Source organism: Lytechinus variegatus, chromosome 16 (genome assembly GCF_018143015.1).
Source record: "Lytechinus variegatus isolate NC3 chromosome 16, Lvar_3.0, whole genome shotgun sequence".
Taxonomy (NCBI): Eukaryota; Metazoa; Echinodermata; class Echinoidea; order Temnopleuroida; family Toxopneustidae; genus Lytechinus; species Lytechinus variegatus.
Genome location: NC_054755.1, coordinates 6,756,752 through 6,774,506, shown reverse-complemented (window position 1 = coordinate 6,774,506; position 17,755 = coordinate 6,756,752). Strand labels below are relative to the sequence as shown.

The 17,755-nt window shown below is 34.5% G+C and overlaps 1 protein-coding gene across 2 annotated transcripts in view; it reads right to left on the bottom strand.

The window, feature by feature from the left end:
• Positions 1-2,064: 2,064 nt before the first annotated feature.
• LOC121429619 (serine/threonine-protein kinase 25-like) overlaps positions 2,065-17,755 on the bottom strand; it is a 54,825-nt gene continuing 39,134 nt past the window's right edge. For both annotated transcript variants that reach the window (XM_041626747.1, XM_041626746.1), the window contains exons 5-9: positions 14,977-15,162; positions 14,341-14,486; positions 11,748-11,922; positions 10,368-10,495; positions 2,065-8,885 (exon numbers count right to left, since the gene is read on the bottom strand). In XM_041626747.1, the coding sequence (XP_041482681.1) occupies positions 8,846-8,885; positions 10,368-10,495; positions 11,748-11,922; positions 14,341-14,486; positions 14,977-15,162 (675 nt within the window). In that variant the 3' untranslated portion in view covers positions 2,065-8,845. The remainder of the gene's footprint in view (positions 8,886-10,367; positions 10,496-11,747; positions 11,923-14,340; positions 14,487-14,976; positions 15,163-17,755) is intronic.

The following is a 17,755-nucleotide window of genomic DNA, read 5'->3' as shown; positions in this document are numbered from 1 at the left end:
CCATCGTTGCATGCGCATTTTGCTCAGTAGACTGAACAGGAACCAATCAGAATTGTTCTTTCAAACTAGCAATCAATCGCTAACCTTTGTGCTATGGGGCCTGGTCTAAAAATTGCATTGACTTAGGTGAATATTTGACCTATGGTAGGTTGACTTTATATTATGTAAGTTTACTTGTACTTGAATAACTTTTTTTTTAAGAAGACCTTACGATCAAATTCTTATATATTGGTGTAATCGCCTCTATGCAATGTTTTGTAAATATCTGTAGATACGATGCGTCATGTAAAGCTATCAAAGCCATGCCTGTTAGTTTGACAAATTTACAGTAATGTGTGAATTGTGAATATGTGCTATAAATTATATTTGTAAATAAAATACCTTGAAAATCGTAGAGGTGTGTCGCTGAACTTAATTTTGTGGAGAGCTTATGTAATTATGCTTGTTTCTGACCAATAACAGAAGTGTGAGAGTTCAGCTATTTAGCTGATTTCAGCTATATTTGTTCTTAATTGTCAAGCTTATTTCAGCATTCTTTGTTTTTTGTCTGTACAAAAGTATAGGAGCTTTTGCAATTTCAGCTATTTTAATTTGTTCTTGCTCACACCCCTGCAATAAATATTTTTATCTTTGAGAGAGTAAGAATATTACTAGATTCATAGAACATATTTGAAATGGATTTTTCTTTAGTTATTGTCATGTCACATAAGACCAGCTCCCTGATACATGAATGTAATCTAATAAGATTCCGTGATAAGCTGTTTCTCAGAAAATGAATTATCACTTTACTTGCGCTTTCAATAAACATTTTTGAGAAAAATATTTTCAGCCATTATCAACCAGTAAAACATGGGAAATTAATTGAATTTATAGAGCAGGATATATGGAGCAGTAGCTTGCATGCATCACAAAGACTCTTTTTATTCTTTGATGGATTATTGTCAAGCGTTTACCAATATTTCTCTTTAATATAAATAAATAAGTGAATACTTTTTATTTTCTTTAATTCTTATTCGAGTTGATTTGATCTCAAGGTGTAGCTCTCACATTCATAAAGTGGAAGTTGACTCGACAATCAGTTGGTCTTAAAAATAGCAGGAAAAATAAAAAAAATATATATATTGAAGGTTTGACAATATCTGTTGAAGAATAAGAGTTATGGCTGTTTCAAGTTATTTGATGTCATATGCAAGCAGCTTCCCCATTTATCATGTAATATAAATTCCATAAATTGATTATTTTGAAATGAATTTAAATATTTTTCTCATAGATGGTGGTTTAAGATGTGTCTGGTGATATACCTACCCCACAAATAAAATCACTTTCAATTTTTTTTAGAAAATTGCATTTACAAAAAAAATAAAATGTATGGAGTAGCTCCTCATCTGTGACATAACTAAATATGAATTTAGAAAATTCTCACATGCAATTCTTAGATGGATTTTCATAAAACTATCAATATTTTTTATCCATTCTGGGTTTTTTTAAGCAATCCTATTGTCGGGGTAAACTTCCCTGAATTCTGGCCTTGTTCTACACACATCTCATTCTCAAACTTGATTCAGCCACTCCCATTACAGACACCATATCCTTGTGAAAACGAGTTAATGTATACAATTTGAGAATTTACAAAGAATATGCAAGGTTTTTTTTTTCTTTCAAGTATGAATGCTTAGGAATGGCATCACTCGATGCATGGAAATGGGGGAGGGGGTACTCCCCAGCTAATATATGTGTATAAGTGATACTTTTCAGGTATGTCTTTCGATTGGGCAACCTATTCAGGAAAATTAGTTGATATATTCTAAGAAAATAGTTGATATATTCAAAATGGAAATCTTTGAATTAAAAATATGCATGCTTAGCCTTTTCACCAAAGCCTCTATTAAAATTGATTATGAGTTTAAAAGTTATCTACTGCACACTCTCATCTCCAATAACTCTTTGTATCCCCACCCCTCCAACAGAATTAACTACTAAATACCATAAAATAACCTGTCGACACACTGTTCAAAAAACATATAGACACAGACTACACAAAATAAGACACAAAACAAAGGGTCATTTCATCGTCAGTTCTTCATTTGTACATTACCAGTTTTGACAAAAATAATTACAATAGTTTTCTTCCAACTACGTTTTGATTTGTATGAAAACATGACAGGAGAAAGAAAACAGAATCAATCATCGAGCAAAGCAAATAAAAACAAAACAAATACTGATCTCTTATATATATTTTCCTATTTATAGTATCATAAACTCAAGATGACGCTTATTAGTCACACTAAAATAAAAATGTTTATCTAGTTCTTGGACTTGCCATAAACTACATTGGGAAAAGTATCAACAAATAAAACAATATTTTTGAGATTATGCCTAATTTACTTCTGCTCTTGTGAAACCCTAATGTAATTTTGAATTCAATGCACTTAAATTTGATAATCTATCATCAGGGACCCTTTTCACAAACCATCACAGCGCTAAGTTTATGGACATCCAAATATTCAATGCACGTTTCGTTAGGGTATCCAAAAATAGAGTAATGGTTTCAATAAGAAATGTCCCAGAAAAATAAATAAGTATTATGAAACATGGCCCAGGGTACACAAAGGTGAGTCAATTCTAATTCACAGGCTAATGTTAACCTATCTCTCGGGCCTTTAAGATTAATCAACTCTGGGCTAAATTCAAAGTTAATCCTGGGTAATTCCATAAAATATGTAAGTCCGACCCCCTATACATATATGTGGGACCTTCATGAAATTTTCTGTCTCTGATTTCTTGTTCTGTTGACAGTCTGTAATTTTCTCAAATGACCATGACTTGGTCAGTTCATGAAGTGAAGTAAGACTTAAGTAAAATGGGGGTCGGATGTACAAAAAGGTTGATCATTTTATGGAATTGCCCTATATTTAAATAAGCGCATTTCAATATCAAGCTTTATATTGATATCTCATGGAAGAAGTCACAAAATGCAATAACATAGAAATGCAAAATATTGTTTCGATGGCTTCATGACATAGAGCGATAACCACAGGGCTGCAAATTTTCATAGGTTATTTGTTACTATTAACATCTAAACTGCAAACAAACTCTATTGCCGACAAAAAAAATTATTGTATTTTGTGCATGCTGCAAACCAATGTTTTCTTAATCTCTGACACATCATTCCTACAAAAAATAAGAAATATACTTCCTTTCAACAAAGGAACTATCCCTTCAGTATTTTCTACAAATCTACAATCTCTCCCATCATCCCTATATCACAGTTTTACATAATCTAACAATAATGGAAATAAATAAATGGAAACTATTTTCAAATTGTTATATTTTGACTCAGGGGAAAACCTAGAATCAAGAAAAAAGGTTAATTCGATGATCTTGTATGTATATATATTCTTATATCTTCTAAGGAACAAAGAAAAGTTACTTAAATGAGGTAAGCAGACAATAATTGTCAAGAACATGAGTAATATTACAAAAAAAGGTTTCAATTTCTAACCATGCAAGCAAATTGAATAATTAGTAATAACAAACAGACCAACCAAAATAAAAATTCAGACTACAACAAGAAAAATAAATTGTTACACTTTGAAGATCTTACCTGTATAATGAAATAAATTTTGATGGAATAATTATAAATAATTAAGAAAAACAATGTCAAAAGCGGCATGAAGCGTCCCTACAATCCTACAATACAAAATAAATCTCCTCACACTTGAGTTTCTGGAGTTATACATGTACATATCAAAATATCTTATTACATATTAAAGATAAATACCATAAAAATTACTCGGTACAAAATACATGTAGGTTTCCACTCGGATCATATATCTGTTTCATTCAAGAATCAGAAAATGTACAAACTGATTTGCATACAAGTTACACATAATGATAGAAATCTGATCATTGTCAATATATTCAAAGGATAAATTTTAATGTTCTTAATTGTGTGTTCTTTTACGCCTAAAAGAGGATTAAATGCATTTAAAGTGACATGCACCACCGTTATATAAAATAAGTTAATTCATACTTCAAAGAGAAGTTGAACATTTGAAAAAACTAGTATTACTAATGGAAGGAGATATTTCTTGCACACAGAAATGAAAAAAACAAAAATACCTTTTATTGAGACCATTCGGAACACTCCGTAAAATATCATTACAGAATAAAACTATATTCAAAACTGGACCTAGACAAATTTCCCATAAAACTTGTTTTCAAACATGCATTCTGCAACAAATGCAGTTTCGACCAATCAAATTGCATCAATTCAGAAGCTTACAACATTAGCTTGCAGATTGTCGTTGATTAGAAGTTTTATGAAAGATGGTACTAATGCAGCACTCTGAATAATTTTGTGCAAAGAAAAGAATACAAACCAAATTCCAAACAAGAAAATAGACAAAATTATTCAAAGAATAAACATGAACACACAATCTTACATATTAAAGCCTGCAAGGGGCCAACTGCGTATTACAGAATAATCAATAAAATAAAACATATATGTATAAATTCTAGTCTCAAAAGGTCAAAATAATGCTGCTTCATATTTGGTTACTCAAATCCGCTGCATACAGCTTCATGCAAAGTACATTCAGTTGAAGGCTTTAACAATTCACTACTTCTCTCACGAGAAAATAAATATCTGATCCATTCCATATAAATAAATATTAATTTTGATACCCATTTCTTTTATTTTAATCTACTTTTAATTCAAGCATGATAAAAAATGGAAAATTTCATTTTGGAAATTGCTGTACCGTTCTTGCTGTCAATCAAATTTTGATGTCATTTTTGCTCTCTTATGCTCCTGGAATTACTGAATTTATCAATTTTATTGTAATCAATTTGATATGAAATGGTCACATAGCCAACTGCAAAAAGATTATCATAAGTGCTTATAGACAGGCTTGAAATTAGCAGTGGCCCGGGACAACCAAAAATGAGAGTCGGGCCACCAAAATTCTGTAAAAGACCACACTTGGTGGCCCAGTTGGGCTACCAAAGATTTTAATCAATTGTAATATTTTATATAGTTTTAGGGCCATCAAATTTGCGTTGCAGGCCACCAAAAATATGAAACTGATGTGGACTGATTGGCCCACCAAGTTGTTATAGAGCTTATAACTTTCTTTATCAGAAGTCTCTAAGCACTCCGCAAGGATACAGCAAGATTGCCCTGGCTTTAAGTAGCTGTTATGCACACTGCATATCAAATAATAAATTCCTTCCACTGGCCCGTAACACAAAGCTTAGCAATCACTGTGGAAGAATATCTTTCTGATTGATTGCATTGACTACAATGTACAATCAATCATGAAAATCAAGCATATGATCAATCGCTAACCTTTGTGTTATGGGACTGGTGTCCCCATTTTTCTCACATGGGTTGAGCACGGCAGGATGTTGGAAAATTTCTTGCTGAAGGAAATAATGCCATTGTTGGGAACTTGGGATTCAAACCCACAACCCACTGATTAAAAGGCGAGAGTGAGAACCACTACACCACAACATTCCTACATGACATAATCAAATTTAGAAAAGTTCTGGATAAATTGACATGAAATTTTTTTATCAAGAAGTAGTGAATTGTTCAAGAGATTATATATCTTTGACGGTAGAAAAATCATTTAAAAAAAAGAAAAATATTCTTGAAAAATATTCTCATCTTACAATAGATAGCAACAATCCCAAAGAGAATGTAATATATACATACATGGACAATTTGATTGTTAACTTATATTATTTCATAGAGTACCAAATAACGTCAAAGTAATTTATTACCACAGAAACCATTGACAATTGAAAACAACAGGAATTCCTAGCTGTGATCCCCTGATTGATACCTTGTGCAAGGATTTCTTATTTGGAACCATAGTATGACAAATACTATATTATAATATTGATATCCTCTTGCAGACTGTTTGTTTTGTATTGTTATGTAATGATCACTGAATTGGATAATTAATATCACACACAACTGATTATTGCATAATACTTGAAATTTAAAGTTTAAATTCAACTCAAGGGGGAAATTGGCTTTGGATATTTCACTGATTTTGTCCACTTTAATGAAAATGACCACATCAATGTGTATTGATGTTAGTTCCTAAATTCAAGATACAGGTGTCAATTGTTAAAACAAAATTGGTTCAGAAACAGCTTAACAATAACAATTATGAAAATTTAAAGGGGGTGATCTGACCAACAAGGGTCCAATTAAATTCAGGAATAATATCAATAATATGAATATTAATAGCACTTATGATATATGTCATACTGATGTATTAAGGCTACTCCAGATCACTCTTTAATATTGGAAAAGGAAGAATAAAACATCTTCATAATGGGTCACAAACCTCTGTGGGGCAAATGACTTATTGCAACTGAGAAATTGATACTGTATGCAAACAGCTCTGTGAATATTATAAAGTGAATATGATATGAGATTCAGGTTTGCAATATCAAAATGTTTGAAAAAATGAATAAATAAAACCATAACAAGTTTTTTCTTCTACACAACACACATACTACGAGGAAATCATGAAACATTGAGAGAACACTCCAACTCAGTTATGACGAAACAGAAGGTTGAGGGACAGGGGTCTGTTTCACGAAAAATCAAGGGTGACTTCATATTGTGTGTAAGTGCCAACAAACTCATGATTACTGGTATACTGCATGTAATGTTATGAAATAACATCTTTATGCCCCGCCAAGGACTTGGATATCATTATCCCAGCTTTAGTACTTCAGCATAACCTCAATGATGTACATACACACAGTGCACATCCTCAGAACATGATCTGACCAATGCAGAGATGTGTGATAACTAGGAAGGTGAGATGTCGAGTCACTCTTAGGTCTTTGTGAAACACCCCCCTGAACCTTGCCCTGGAAGCCTTAATCTAAAATATGTGGAAATACCTGCATGTGAAATGGATGGCTTATAAAGTGTATATTACTCAGTACACTGGTAATTCTTAGGCTCCATATTACTAAGTACAAGTAATGTATCAATACACTATGGATCCTTAGTCTGCAGGCACAGACCCTAATTGAAACTTTGATCAACAAGCGGGTCTCCACACAAAGACTATCACATATGAAACTTGCTGGATCAAGAGGGCCTGCAGTACACAAGGCATTATAGGCTGCACATTCAGACCCTTAACACGAGTGAAGGGTTTGCACAGCAGACTAGTGGCTCCCCCTCATCTGTTCCGCTGGGTGCAAATTCCATTACATTGAGAGAAAGAAGAGTAAGAAGAGTTAAATGATTCAGTAATGAAATAACAACTTGTCATATTACATAGTATCATGACAAAGCTACATTTAGGCAATAAACCTAGTTATTAGATATGATCGCATGGCATTCTACCTGAAAATGAAGATTAGGAACCCTTATCTTCTTAATAAAATTGTTGCGAGACAACCATTCCTTTCTCAAACATGCACAAAGTCGCAGAAGGCTTTGTCTTAATGTCGTTATTATAACTCAATCGAGTTACGCCTACAATCGTCAAATGTAGCTACTCTCCCAGTAGCACAGTATTTAGGCCTATCTGCAATTGTAGGTTGAGAAGAACGAGAGCCGTTGCAATCTTCGTAGACTATCAGCTGTGACTCCATGTTGTAGCAATCCCGCATGTTACAATATGCGGCAGTAGAGTTGCGATAAGGCATTTGAACCACACACATCATTATTGTGGCTGTCAATGTGCTACAAAAGCAAACAGACACAGCAATCATTTTTTGGCTCCTAATATTTTTTTGTGTCTGAAAGTATCCTACATGGTGACACATTAATCCTTTCCAGCTAATTTTGCTTCAAAGAAGACACCTGTTCTCATTCAAGCTGACGATTCCTGACAAAGTTGTCTACCATGGCTACAATTCTTCTACGAAAGCGGAGGGCACACATTGATGTCTTACAGGAACAAACTGCCATCAAAGAAGACACTAATTTCTTTCCAGAACCAGACAGAATTGGCTGTTGAGACATTTCAAAGCACATATTACATGTCTTTGTTCACAGCATGTCATTTTTGTGCTCTTTCAGAATATTAGCACTTATCTGGTGACATCATCAATGACATCACAATCCATCTTGTATAGTATTCAACGGTATTCCTCAAAAAGCTTTCCTTCCCCACACGGCATGATCCATGAGCTGTTTGATGCTATAACTGCAGCAAAGAAGAAGCCTCAAGATGCCATTCTCTGCTGACATCATCGATGACATCACTATCTCTGATCATTCAAAGATATTCTTTCTTCCCTGTAACCTTCATATGATGACATGACTGAAGCAGAGAAGCCTCCTGCATCTTGCTACCAAGGCACTTCTTTGACATTTTGGTGATTGCTTGTAGAATCAATGTGTTGGCTGCTGTATGATAGAACCGACTTGTTTCTTCCAGTGCTGATGATAGTTCTTAGAAGAACTGCCACTGACACCACTTCTGCACTTTCTGATGATTTTTATTTGTAGAACTGCCGCTGACACTTCTTCTACATCAGCCGATGATTGTTCGTAGAAGAATGTCTTGGTTATGGTATTCTACATCGAGTTTACTGCCGTTGACATCACTTCTGCAACATCTGCCGATGGTTTTTCAGAGCAGAATCCATGTCTTGACTTGATCACAGTGGTCACCTCAGTGTTATTACCAATGAAACCACTTCTACAACATTCAACCAAAGATTGTTCGTAGAAGAATCCGTGCCATGGCTTACTCATGGATGTACAGGTCCGATGACACCAATGACACTGATCGTTCAGAGGACACTGATGGCTCAGAAAGTTAGATGATGATGTTGATGTTGATGTGAGGAAAGATTAATGTTGACCAGATCTTGATACTGATGGCCTGGGTGGACTGTAGAATGGAAACAAAAAAAAAAATTAAAAAGTAACAACAATAACATCAAAAATAATCATCATGATAATAATAATAATCATGCCAACAATCAAAATTACCATTTGGCCATTCTCAGAGCTTGTGTGCCTAGCTTCTTTTGATTAATATTCTCATATTTTTGGTTTTAAAGGGATAGTCCGGGCTGAAAAAATTCATATCTAAATAAATGAGTAAAATTCACAGAGCAAAATACAGAAAATTTCATCAAAATCGGATAACAAATAACAAAGTAATTGAATTTTAAAGTTTATCAATATTTTGTGAAAACAGTTCTATGGCACATCATCATGAATATTCATTAGGAGGGCTGATGATGTCACATCCCCACTTTCCTTTTTCTTATGTTATTACATGAAATCATAAATGTTTCATTTTTTCATACATGTCTCAATGGTGTGTATCCATTATGATAAAACAGGTTGCTGCAATAAATAACTAATGCACTTAATCAGTTGTCAATCCAATTGTTCGAGTTCTTGGTAGAAAAATTTTGAATAAACATTATTTCATATAATAAAACACAAAAGAACAAGTGGGGATATGACATCATCAGCCCACCTAATGATTATCCCTTTGAAATACATAACCTGAAACTGAAACACCTTTCATGAAACATGACAGGATGTGACACATTTTGATTTGACACTAGGTTTCTAAAACAATGCTAGGGTATAGAACTTTATATAAGATGGGTGGTATGAGAGAAGGCTTCTGATTGGTCAACTGCAATTTAGTAATCCGGTACATGGCCACGATCGTGGCATATACTGGCAATTTCTGCACGGTAGTGGAGTGTACAAAACCTCATAAGGTGATCCATTGATTACAATTTTGTGTTCCCATCCCAGATAACGCATACTACATGCTTATTATCGTTCAATATACAATATCATTCGTATCCATGAATTTCTCGTGTGTTAATATTTCAACTCGGCCTACGGCCTCGTTGAAATATAAATGCACGCGAGAAATTTGAAATATATGGACACTCATATTATGGTATATTGAACTCAACAGCATGAATGCCTCGCATCTCGGTCAAGTATGGTGCTGCGCTTTGATGATGACCTCAGTCAAAACTATTCTGTAGCTTGCCAATGGCACCAGATAGACCATCATTTTTTGTTTGCCTTAACACCATCATTAAAACCATCAACACCAACATAAACACAAACACTGCAAAAAGATTGGTGTTGATTTAACACCAGCCCAGTATCTATATCGGTCCACACCAGAAGCGTTGAAACAACGCCAGTTAAGAATCAAACCTATATTGGTTTAATACTAATTGGTGTTGCTTGAATACCAAATTGGTGCTAGCCTAACACCAAACCGGTGTTGTTTCAACACCTATCTGTGGTGTATAGATACCAGGCTGGTGTTAAATTAACACCGGCGTTTTTCCAGTGTAGGTCTTCCTCAAACCAGTGATTTTTTTACCTTTCTACTCTTGACACTATCTGACCAACTAATCTATCACAGATCCCAGGACTTGATTCTTCTGCCATATCAAAACTGTTCTGTAGCTCGTCGATGGCACCAGATAGACCGTCATTCTTTTGCTTGAGCTAAAGAAGAAAAAAAGGATATGAACGTAGAAATAATGACAACATAATGAAAATTAATTGAAGCCAGGTATCTCCATAGAATAATCAATATCTCTATCATGTATGACCTCAATTTTTGTCCTTCCTTACTTCTCCTAATGAAGTACCCATCTCATTGTCATTTGAAAGCATTCACATTTTCATAAGAACTAGAAACAGAGATGAATAATTCCAGGAAGGTTATCATAATAAGGAGGTCAGGCGAACATATTATATGGAATTGCCAGTCTGGTATTATTTCTTTGCTTACACCTCTGAATAAAGAACAAGGAGGAATTAAAGGAAACCAAAACCCAAGAAGATAAGTAATCTTATTGGAAAGAGTAAAATGAGAGGAACAATTTTAAAAAAAGTTCATCAAAATCGGTTAAGAAATAAGCAAGTTATGGGAATTTGAAAACTCTTGTTGTACTTTCTATGGGCATCCTCAAATTGGCAAATGTGCTTCAAAATGGCTGATTTTGTGGACAACTCTCCATTTGTTTTGTACACAAATTTTCAGATTTTCCTCATTATCTTTCAAATTGCATCTTGCCTCCTTCTGAGCACAACATATGTCATGGGAAAATATAATCCACACCATATATGTCAAGGTTAGGGGAAGATAATATAAAATATGTAAAATAAAGGGGAAAATCTGAAAATATGTGTACAAAACAAATGGAGAGTTATCAACAAAATCAGCTATTTTCAAGCACGTTTGCCAATTTGAGGATCCACATAGTAAGTACAACAAGACTTTTTAATCATCTATAACTTGCTCATTTCATAACCGATTTTGATGAAACTTTTTTTAAATTGTTCCTCTCATTTTACTCTTTCTAATAAGATTGCTTCTTGTCTTTGGTTTTGGTTTCCTTTAAGCACTCTACAGTAATTTTGCTTGCATGCTGCTAATGGACTCTACTGGTTTACATCATCATACAGTGCACATTATAATTTATAAAATGGTGGTTTATAATCACAGTCTATTAAGACACTGTACAGGGAATAATTTTCCTGGTATCGCATCGCAATTTGCTCCACATTCTGAAAGACTGCTACGCATAAAATCTTTTGTATAGCATATTTTTACACAGGATTGTACATTACTTAGTTGAGAGTTTTTCACATAAGACCAAAAATGCTAATCAAATTTGTAAAGCAAAATTATTCCCTGCAGTACATGTATATATATTTGAAAAAGGTCATTTAAACATGATTTATCACTTACGCCTCTGAGTATAGGAACGAGGAGGGATTGAATGCACTCTGATTTGGGTTGTCTTCTCGGGATGGACTCTACGGGTTCCGGACGGGAGTCTATCGACGGCTCCGGAATGAACGGTGATCCCCTAATGGTGTCGTATTCGAACGGAGGCACACTATTTTGCAGGGTGTCATTGGGACTGCAAGAAAGAATAAATCAATTCAAATCAATTTATTGAAACAAAAAAATCTGCCCCTTCGGATCATCATCAATACAAGGAAGATAAATAATACAAAAAAATACAATGAATGCGTAAGATTAATTAAATCAAATGCATTTTCAAAATAGCATCAATATTACAAGGATTAAAAAATAATAAGATTTCCTCTTAAACATCTTCTTGAGGGTATTGATCATAATTCTAAAGATATTTGGTGCTATAATTTTAGTTACTCATAAATATTACTTTCTAAATCTTGTTCATTAAAATCATGTTTGGATTCCTCCTTAGCAACCAAAAATCTGTATATTGAAAATACAGAAACTTTTTTACCGCAGAGACAAAAGAGGCAGAACTGGCAACACCCAGTCTCTCTGTTGGTTTCACTTTCTACAGGACTATCAAACTAATTATGATTAATGATGGTTTTCCCACACAACAAGCATACAACTACAAGTGGATGAGGAGCAAAACTACTTTAATTATTGCAGAGTGGATTTGGCACCATTATATCAGCTGCCATGGAAGCAGGGGGGCTGGTGGGGCTTCAGCCCCCACTTTTTTCCAAAACCGTATACAAAATCGCAAAAATTACCAAAAGATTGTGATTTTTTTCATGATCAGCCCCCCCCCCCTCCCACTTTGAAAACCATTCTTCCAAAACCGTGTACAAAAACGCAAAAATGACCATACGATTGTGATTTTTTGCATGGTCAGCCCCCCCCCCCCACTTTGAAAACCATTCCGTGGCCCCTGTATATGTCTTATCTACTATTATCACTATGTGATTAAGGTTTACAGCTGCATAGTAATAACTTGGTCAAACACATAGCTAAACTACTCTTCCTCGATATCTTTGGTTTTATTACTTTTCAATAGGCATATTCAGACAGCCTCAAAGTTACAATGTATTCTCTGAGCAGGAAATTTACCATAATCTATCCCAATCAGAAAATACTAGGTAAAATTTTTGCGAATAAGAAAGTAAAATACTTGTAAAATATCCGAAAAATCGTTAGTACTTGTCGAAATTACGAGAACTCACAAAGGGATTTTTCCAAGGTCGCAGGTATTCTTTCAGTGTGAAAGGGATATTACAAGAACCATCTCAACCCAGAGAGTAATTGGTCGCGGGCACTGCCGAGCTAGCAATATTGAATCGCACTCCTCTCCTGCTAATTAGATCATACTCCGCATGCTCATAACTTTGAGAACTTACCCTTAAAGGGTCTGCCTCAGGTCGATGTGAATGCCCAAAATGATCAGGGTCCCGAAACACAAAGGTTAGCGATTAATCGTAGGCTTGATTTTCACGATTGATTGTAGTGTAGTCAATGGAATCAATCGTAAAAAAAAATTACGATCATTGCTAAGCTTTATGTTACGGGCCCCAGGTATTTTTTATTCTTGAAAAGTTATCGGAATTTAACAGGTATTCTAGTGATTGAGTAGGTCCAAATACACTAAATGCCGATCTCAGTAGGTTTTTTGTGCCCTTTTTCTTTTTTTCCCCATTTATGCTGTCGTATAGAAATAAGCCTTATAAAATAGTGGCATTGCACTTAAACTCCCAAAATACAAAGCCTACCGAATATATTGGATATTAAAAAGACAGGAAAGATGGTCAAGGAGTGATTCTTTTTCATTTGTACATCTGGAGATGGTTTGACAAAACGAAAACAGCAATTTGAAACAGAAAACTGAATCTCAAAACGGAAAACATGGAAAATATCCTGTTTTGACGTATGATTCACAAATCTACAATAATTATGACAACACGAGATCAAATGGAAAATAGGAATCATTTTTACTGACTCAAAAACAAACAGGAAGCAATATGTGTGTGGTCATGTGACAATAGTAGGAAGTCCCAAAATTCAATGTGATACATTTTTTTGGAATATGATGTGTCCAGCTTCCAAGACCAAACAGAAATTTCCATTGCAGATCCCTTTGAATGGAAATACTGCTTTAGGTTTGGGCTTGTTTGGATCTTGTATTTTTGTCTTCTCATCAGTATGAAGACAAGTTGACAAGATTAAAGATCTTGTCAATCTGTCTCCTTGTCCCGACAATGTCCCTGTGGACAAGGTCCAGTATCATGTCTTCTTAAGACATGTGTGCATATTCAGGAAGTGCTTCATCAAGATTTAAGAGTGACTTCGAGTTGCAATCAAATTCCAAGCAGTGTACGGTATAGGAGGTATCACTGCATTGGTAAAATCATGCTTAGAGGACACGCGCTACTGAGTGTTAGTCAATAAGGCTGTGCTTTACACATGAAGTGCAAGTCAGCATTTAATCATGATTTTAAGTCAAACTTAACTCTTGTGAAACAGCCCCCTGTTTTGAAAAAATGTGCCAATTTCTTATTCTAGAAGAGTCTGCTATACTTACAAATCATTATCTTCTGGGTCCGAGTCTGGCGAGTCGTTCCCTTCTGCTTTCCATCTCTTGTATCGTTCAATTAGCTCTGTGAGGTAGGATGTTCTCTTTGCCTGCTTGATGAAACGGTGTTTTAAGAGCTCCTTGGCTGTAGGCCGCTGTAGAGAAGAGATTAAAGAATGGATCAGGTGTGAACACACCCACAAAGCATGCTTGTAAAAACAGGAATTACAATGGATGCATCCACACAAAGGGAGAATGAATGATTCGAAATGGTCTTTTAAGAGCTCAATCAATGTAGAAAAGAGATTAAAGAATAATTCAGGTGTAAACACACCCACAATATATGCCCTGTATTTTATTTTACTTCAATATCTTGGAATAGATAAGAAAAAATGGCTGTACATGTATGTCTGATTTTGTAAATTATCGTGTATACACTTCTATAAATTCTGGCATAAAGTGTATCAGAGTTCAACTATCGTACATGACTTGCAAAATGCACGAAAATAAAACCAGTGTAAAAATAGTTTCATACCCTATTTCTAATAATTATCGTAAATGCAAATGCCGATTCAATTTTAATGACATGGAATAGTTCTTGAATCTTTATGAAACACCCCCAGGGGGGGGTGCAAACCAACTTACATGCCGTGGGTCTTTGTTTAAGCAGACTTCTACAAAGTCTTTGAAGTTCTTACTATAGCTGCCTTCTAGTTTGGGTGGGTTGTTCTTTGGGATGAGGAAGAGTACCCTCATGGGGTGGAGGTCTGAGTTAGGGGGTTCCCCTTTCGCCAGCTCAATGGCTGTGATGCCTAAGGACCACATGTCAGCCTGCGCAGAGATAGAAAACAGAGAGAAATACAGGATTACGTTTTTGAAGGACATTGAATCATCAACTCTCTTGGAGGAACCTGCATCAAAATAATAATAATAGCTGGAATTATAAAGCGTTTTTTGCCTGAGGATAAAGTGCTATCATTACCCTGGCTTAAGCTCGAGGTACCATCACCGGCGCTCAGTGCATGCAAGGAATTACTCCTGCCGGTTACCCATTGACCTCACCTGGGTCGAGTGCAGCAGTGTGGATAAATTTCTTGCTGAAGGAAAACATGCCATGGCTGGGATTCGAACCCACGACCCTCTGTTTCAAAGGCGAGAGTCACAACCACTAGACCACGACGCATCCCCAAAATCAAATGTTTTTTCTCGATAAATGGCTTAAAATACATGGAATTGGTGTGAATTACATGTATATCATACGGTACACATGTACACAGAGCATAATAAAGCATAAATGGTATTAAAAAGAATTAATTTTAAAAAGTAACTTTTGACCAAAAGAGTCTAGTCAAGAATCTTTTTCATTAATTCCATGATGCAATCCAATTCACTAGAAGCGAATTACCCATAATAAAAGTGGTATCAAACACTCCATCATACATGTACATGTAATAAATTTGATTTGCATACCAAGGGTGAATTCAAGCAAAACATAATGGCATACAGGTATTGAAGCAATGATCTGTTAAATAATAAAACAGGATGTAGGGTGAGCAGGTTGTAAACAAAAAAAATCCCTAGGAAATATTGGTACAATCAGACACATTGTTAGATAATCAAGGACAATTCAAATGGGGATTTTCCCCCCATTCCCAAAATTGGTATTCCGTACAATTGAGGCACAACCACTCGTCAGTTTGCCTTTTTTTAATGAGAAAGGAAACAAAAGGTGTCACTCAACAGCTCACAGGCCATTTTTTTACAGTATGACTTCTCTATTGGAAAGTAACTCTAAACTTTATTACAAAGGGTCACAATTTGTTATCAGAGTGTGTTATTTCCTCACACTGTTCTACTGTAGGTAAACAATATTACAAAGTGTATTACTTTTAAAACGTCTGTGTATTTCTACATAATTACCGATTACATGTATTACGGATTTTTATATTTTAAACATTATAAAATGATTTGGACATACAGGAAATTAACTACAAGTAGCCAATTCAATTTACATTTACATGTATAATAGATTTTTTAAACAGTTTAAAGTTTAAAAAATAATAATAATGACAATAATAATGATGATAATGATAACAATAATTATAATCATGATAATAATAATAGCAAGATTTAATTTACAGCATTTTTCAGACATGAGGAAAAAAGGGATTTTAAAGTTAAAAGGGTAAAGTAACTAATAAGCAGTCTGTCTAGAAGAATTGCACGATAAAAGTAATTTCATAAATGATGAGTTCACATCTCAAGTGGCCTTTGTTTGATCATTAAACGGATACAGGACTGGATAATAATCAGGAGAGGAATTTTATTTATTGACTTACTGGGAGTCGACATGCAAAAAAGAGACCATCAGCTTACAAAGTCCATCCAAATACATTATATCATTTAGCTGTTGCTCCCATTTTTGCCCTTAATTTTATAGTCTACACTGTGAAAACGCTGTTTGAAATGAAATTTGAAATGTATTGTTTACAATCATGTAAGTTTAATCTTTCAAAACATCTTGTTTTAAACTTTAATCAACTAGTTTAAAACTTTAAACAGTTCTTTGAGTGAGGGGCTTTAATAAACAACATGCTGAAATTTTAAACAGTGTGTTTTTACAGTGTAAATACTAAATAGACGATTGACTTCATCCGATCACGCTATGATCATGCAGAACCATACAAATATACGCTGTAATTTATGGGTACTTGTATCTGAAAATTTTATGTGCATACATACATATGTTACAGACCCATCTCATGAATCTTTATAGAGATGTATTATATTACAAACTCATCTCTTCCTTAATTTCTTTATTCAATTTAAATTTTAATTTGATCATGAAAATTGCATGCTAGCTGAGTTGTTTGCTCTTTTTGAAATAAGTATCATTAAACTATAAATCTCCCTAAAGTTGCAGGTATACATGTAGATTATAGGGGCATGACTAATATTAATTAGTAATAATAACATTACATGTATAGTGTACAAGAGTCGCCTTCATAATGAACGTACATGTACCTCTTACCAGATGCAATGTAAACATGTATTTTATATTTAGATATACTGAAGCAGGAAAACTTTGACAAGGGCCTGTAACACTAATATTTGAGAGAATATTTCTAATTGGTTAATGGTGGCCAGTTAAACAAACTATGCAAGCAACAGCCATCATGATTGGTCATTGGCAGTTTGCCACTGATTGCAAACCTTTTTGCTCAGCCCAAGTATTGATAATACAAACTACATTATTCAAATAATGAGGAAGCAATATGGTAGGCAAAGGTCAAATCAAATGAAAATAAAGGCCAAAGAAATGAAAGAAGAATTATGACACAGAATTTTTCAAAAAACAGACTAATTAAAAAGTATAGGCCTACACTCTAAATTCATTGGATTTAAAATGAATGGTGACCAGCAA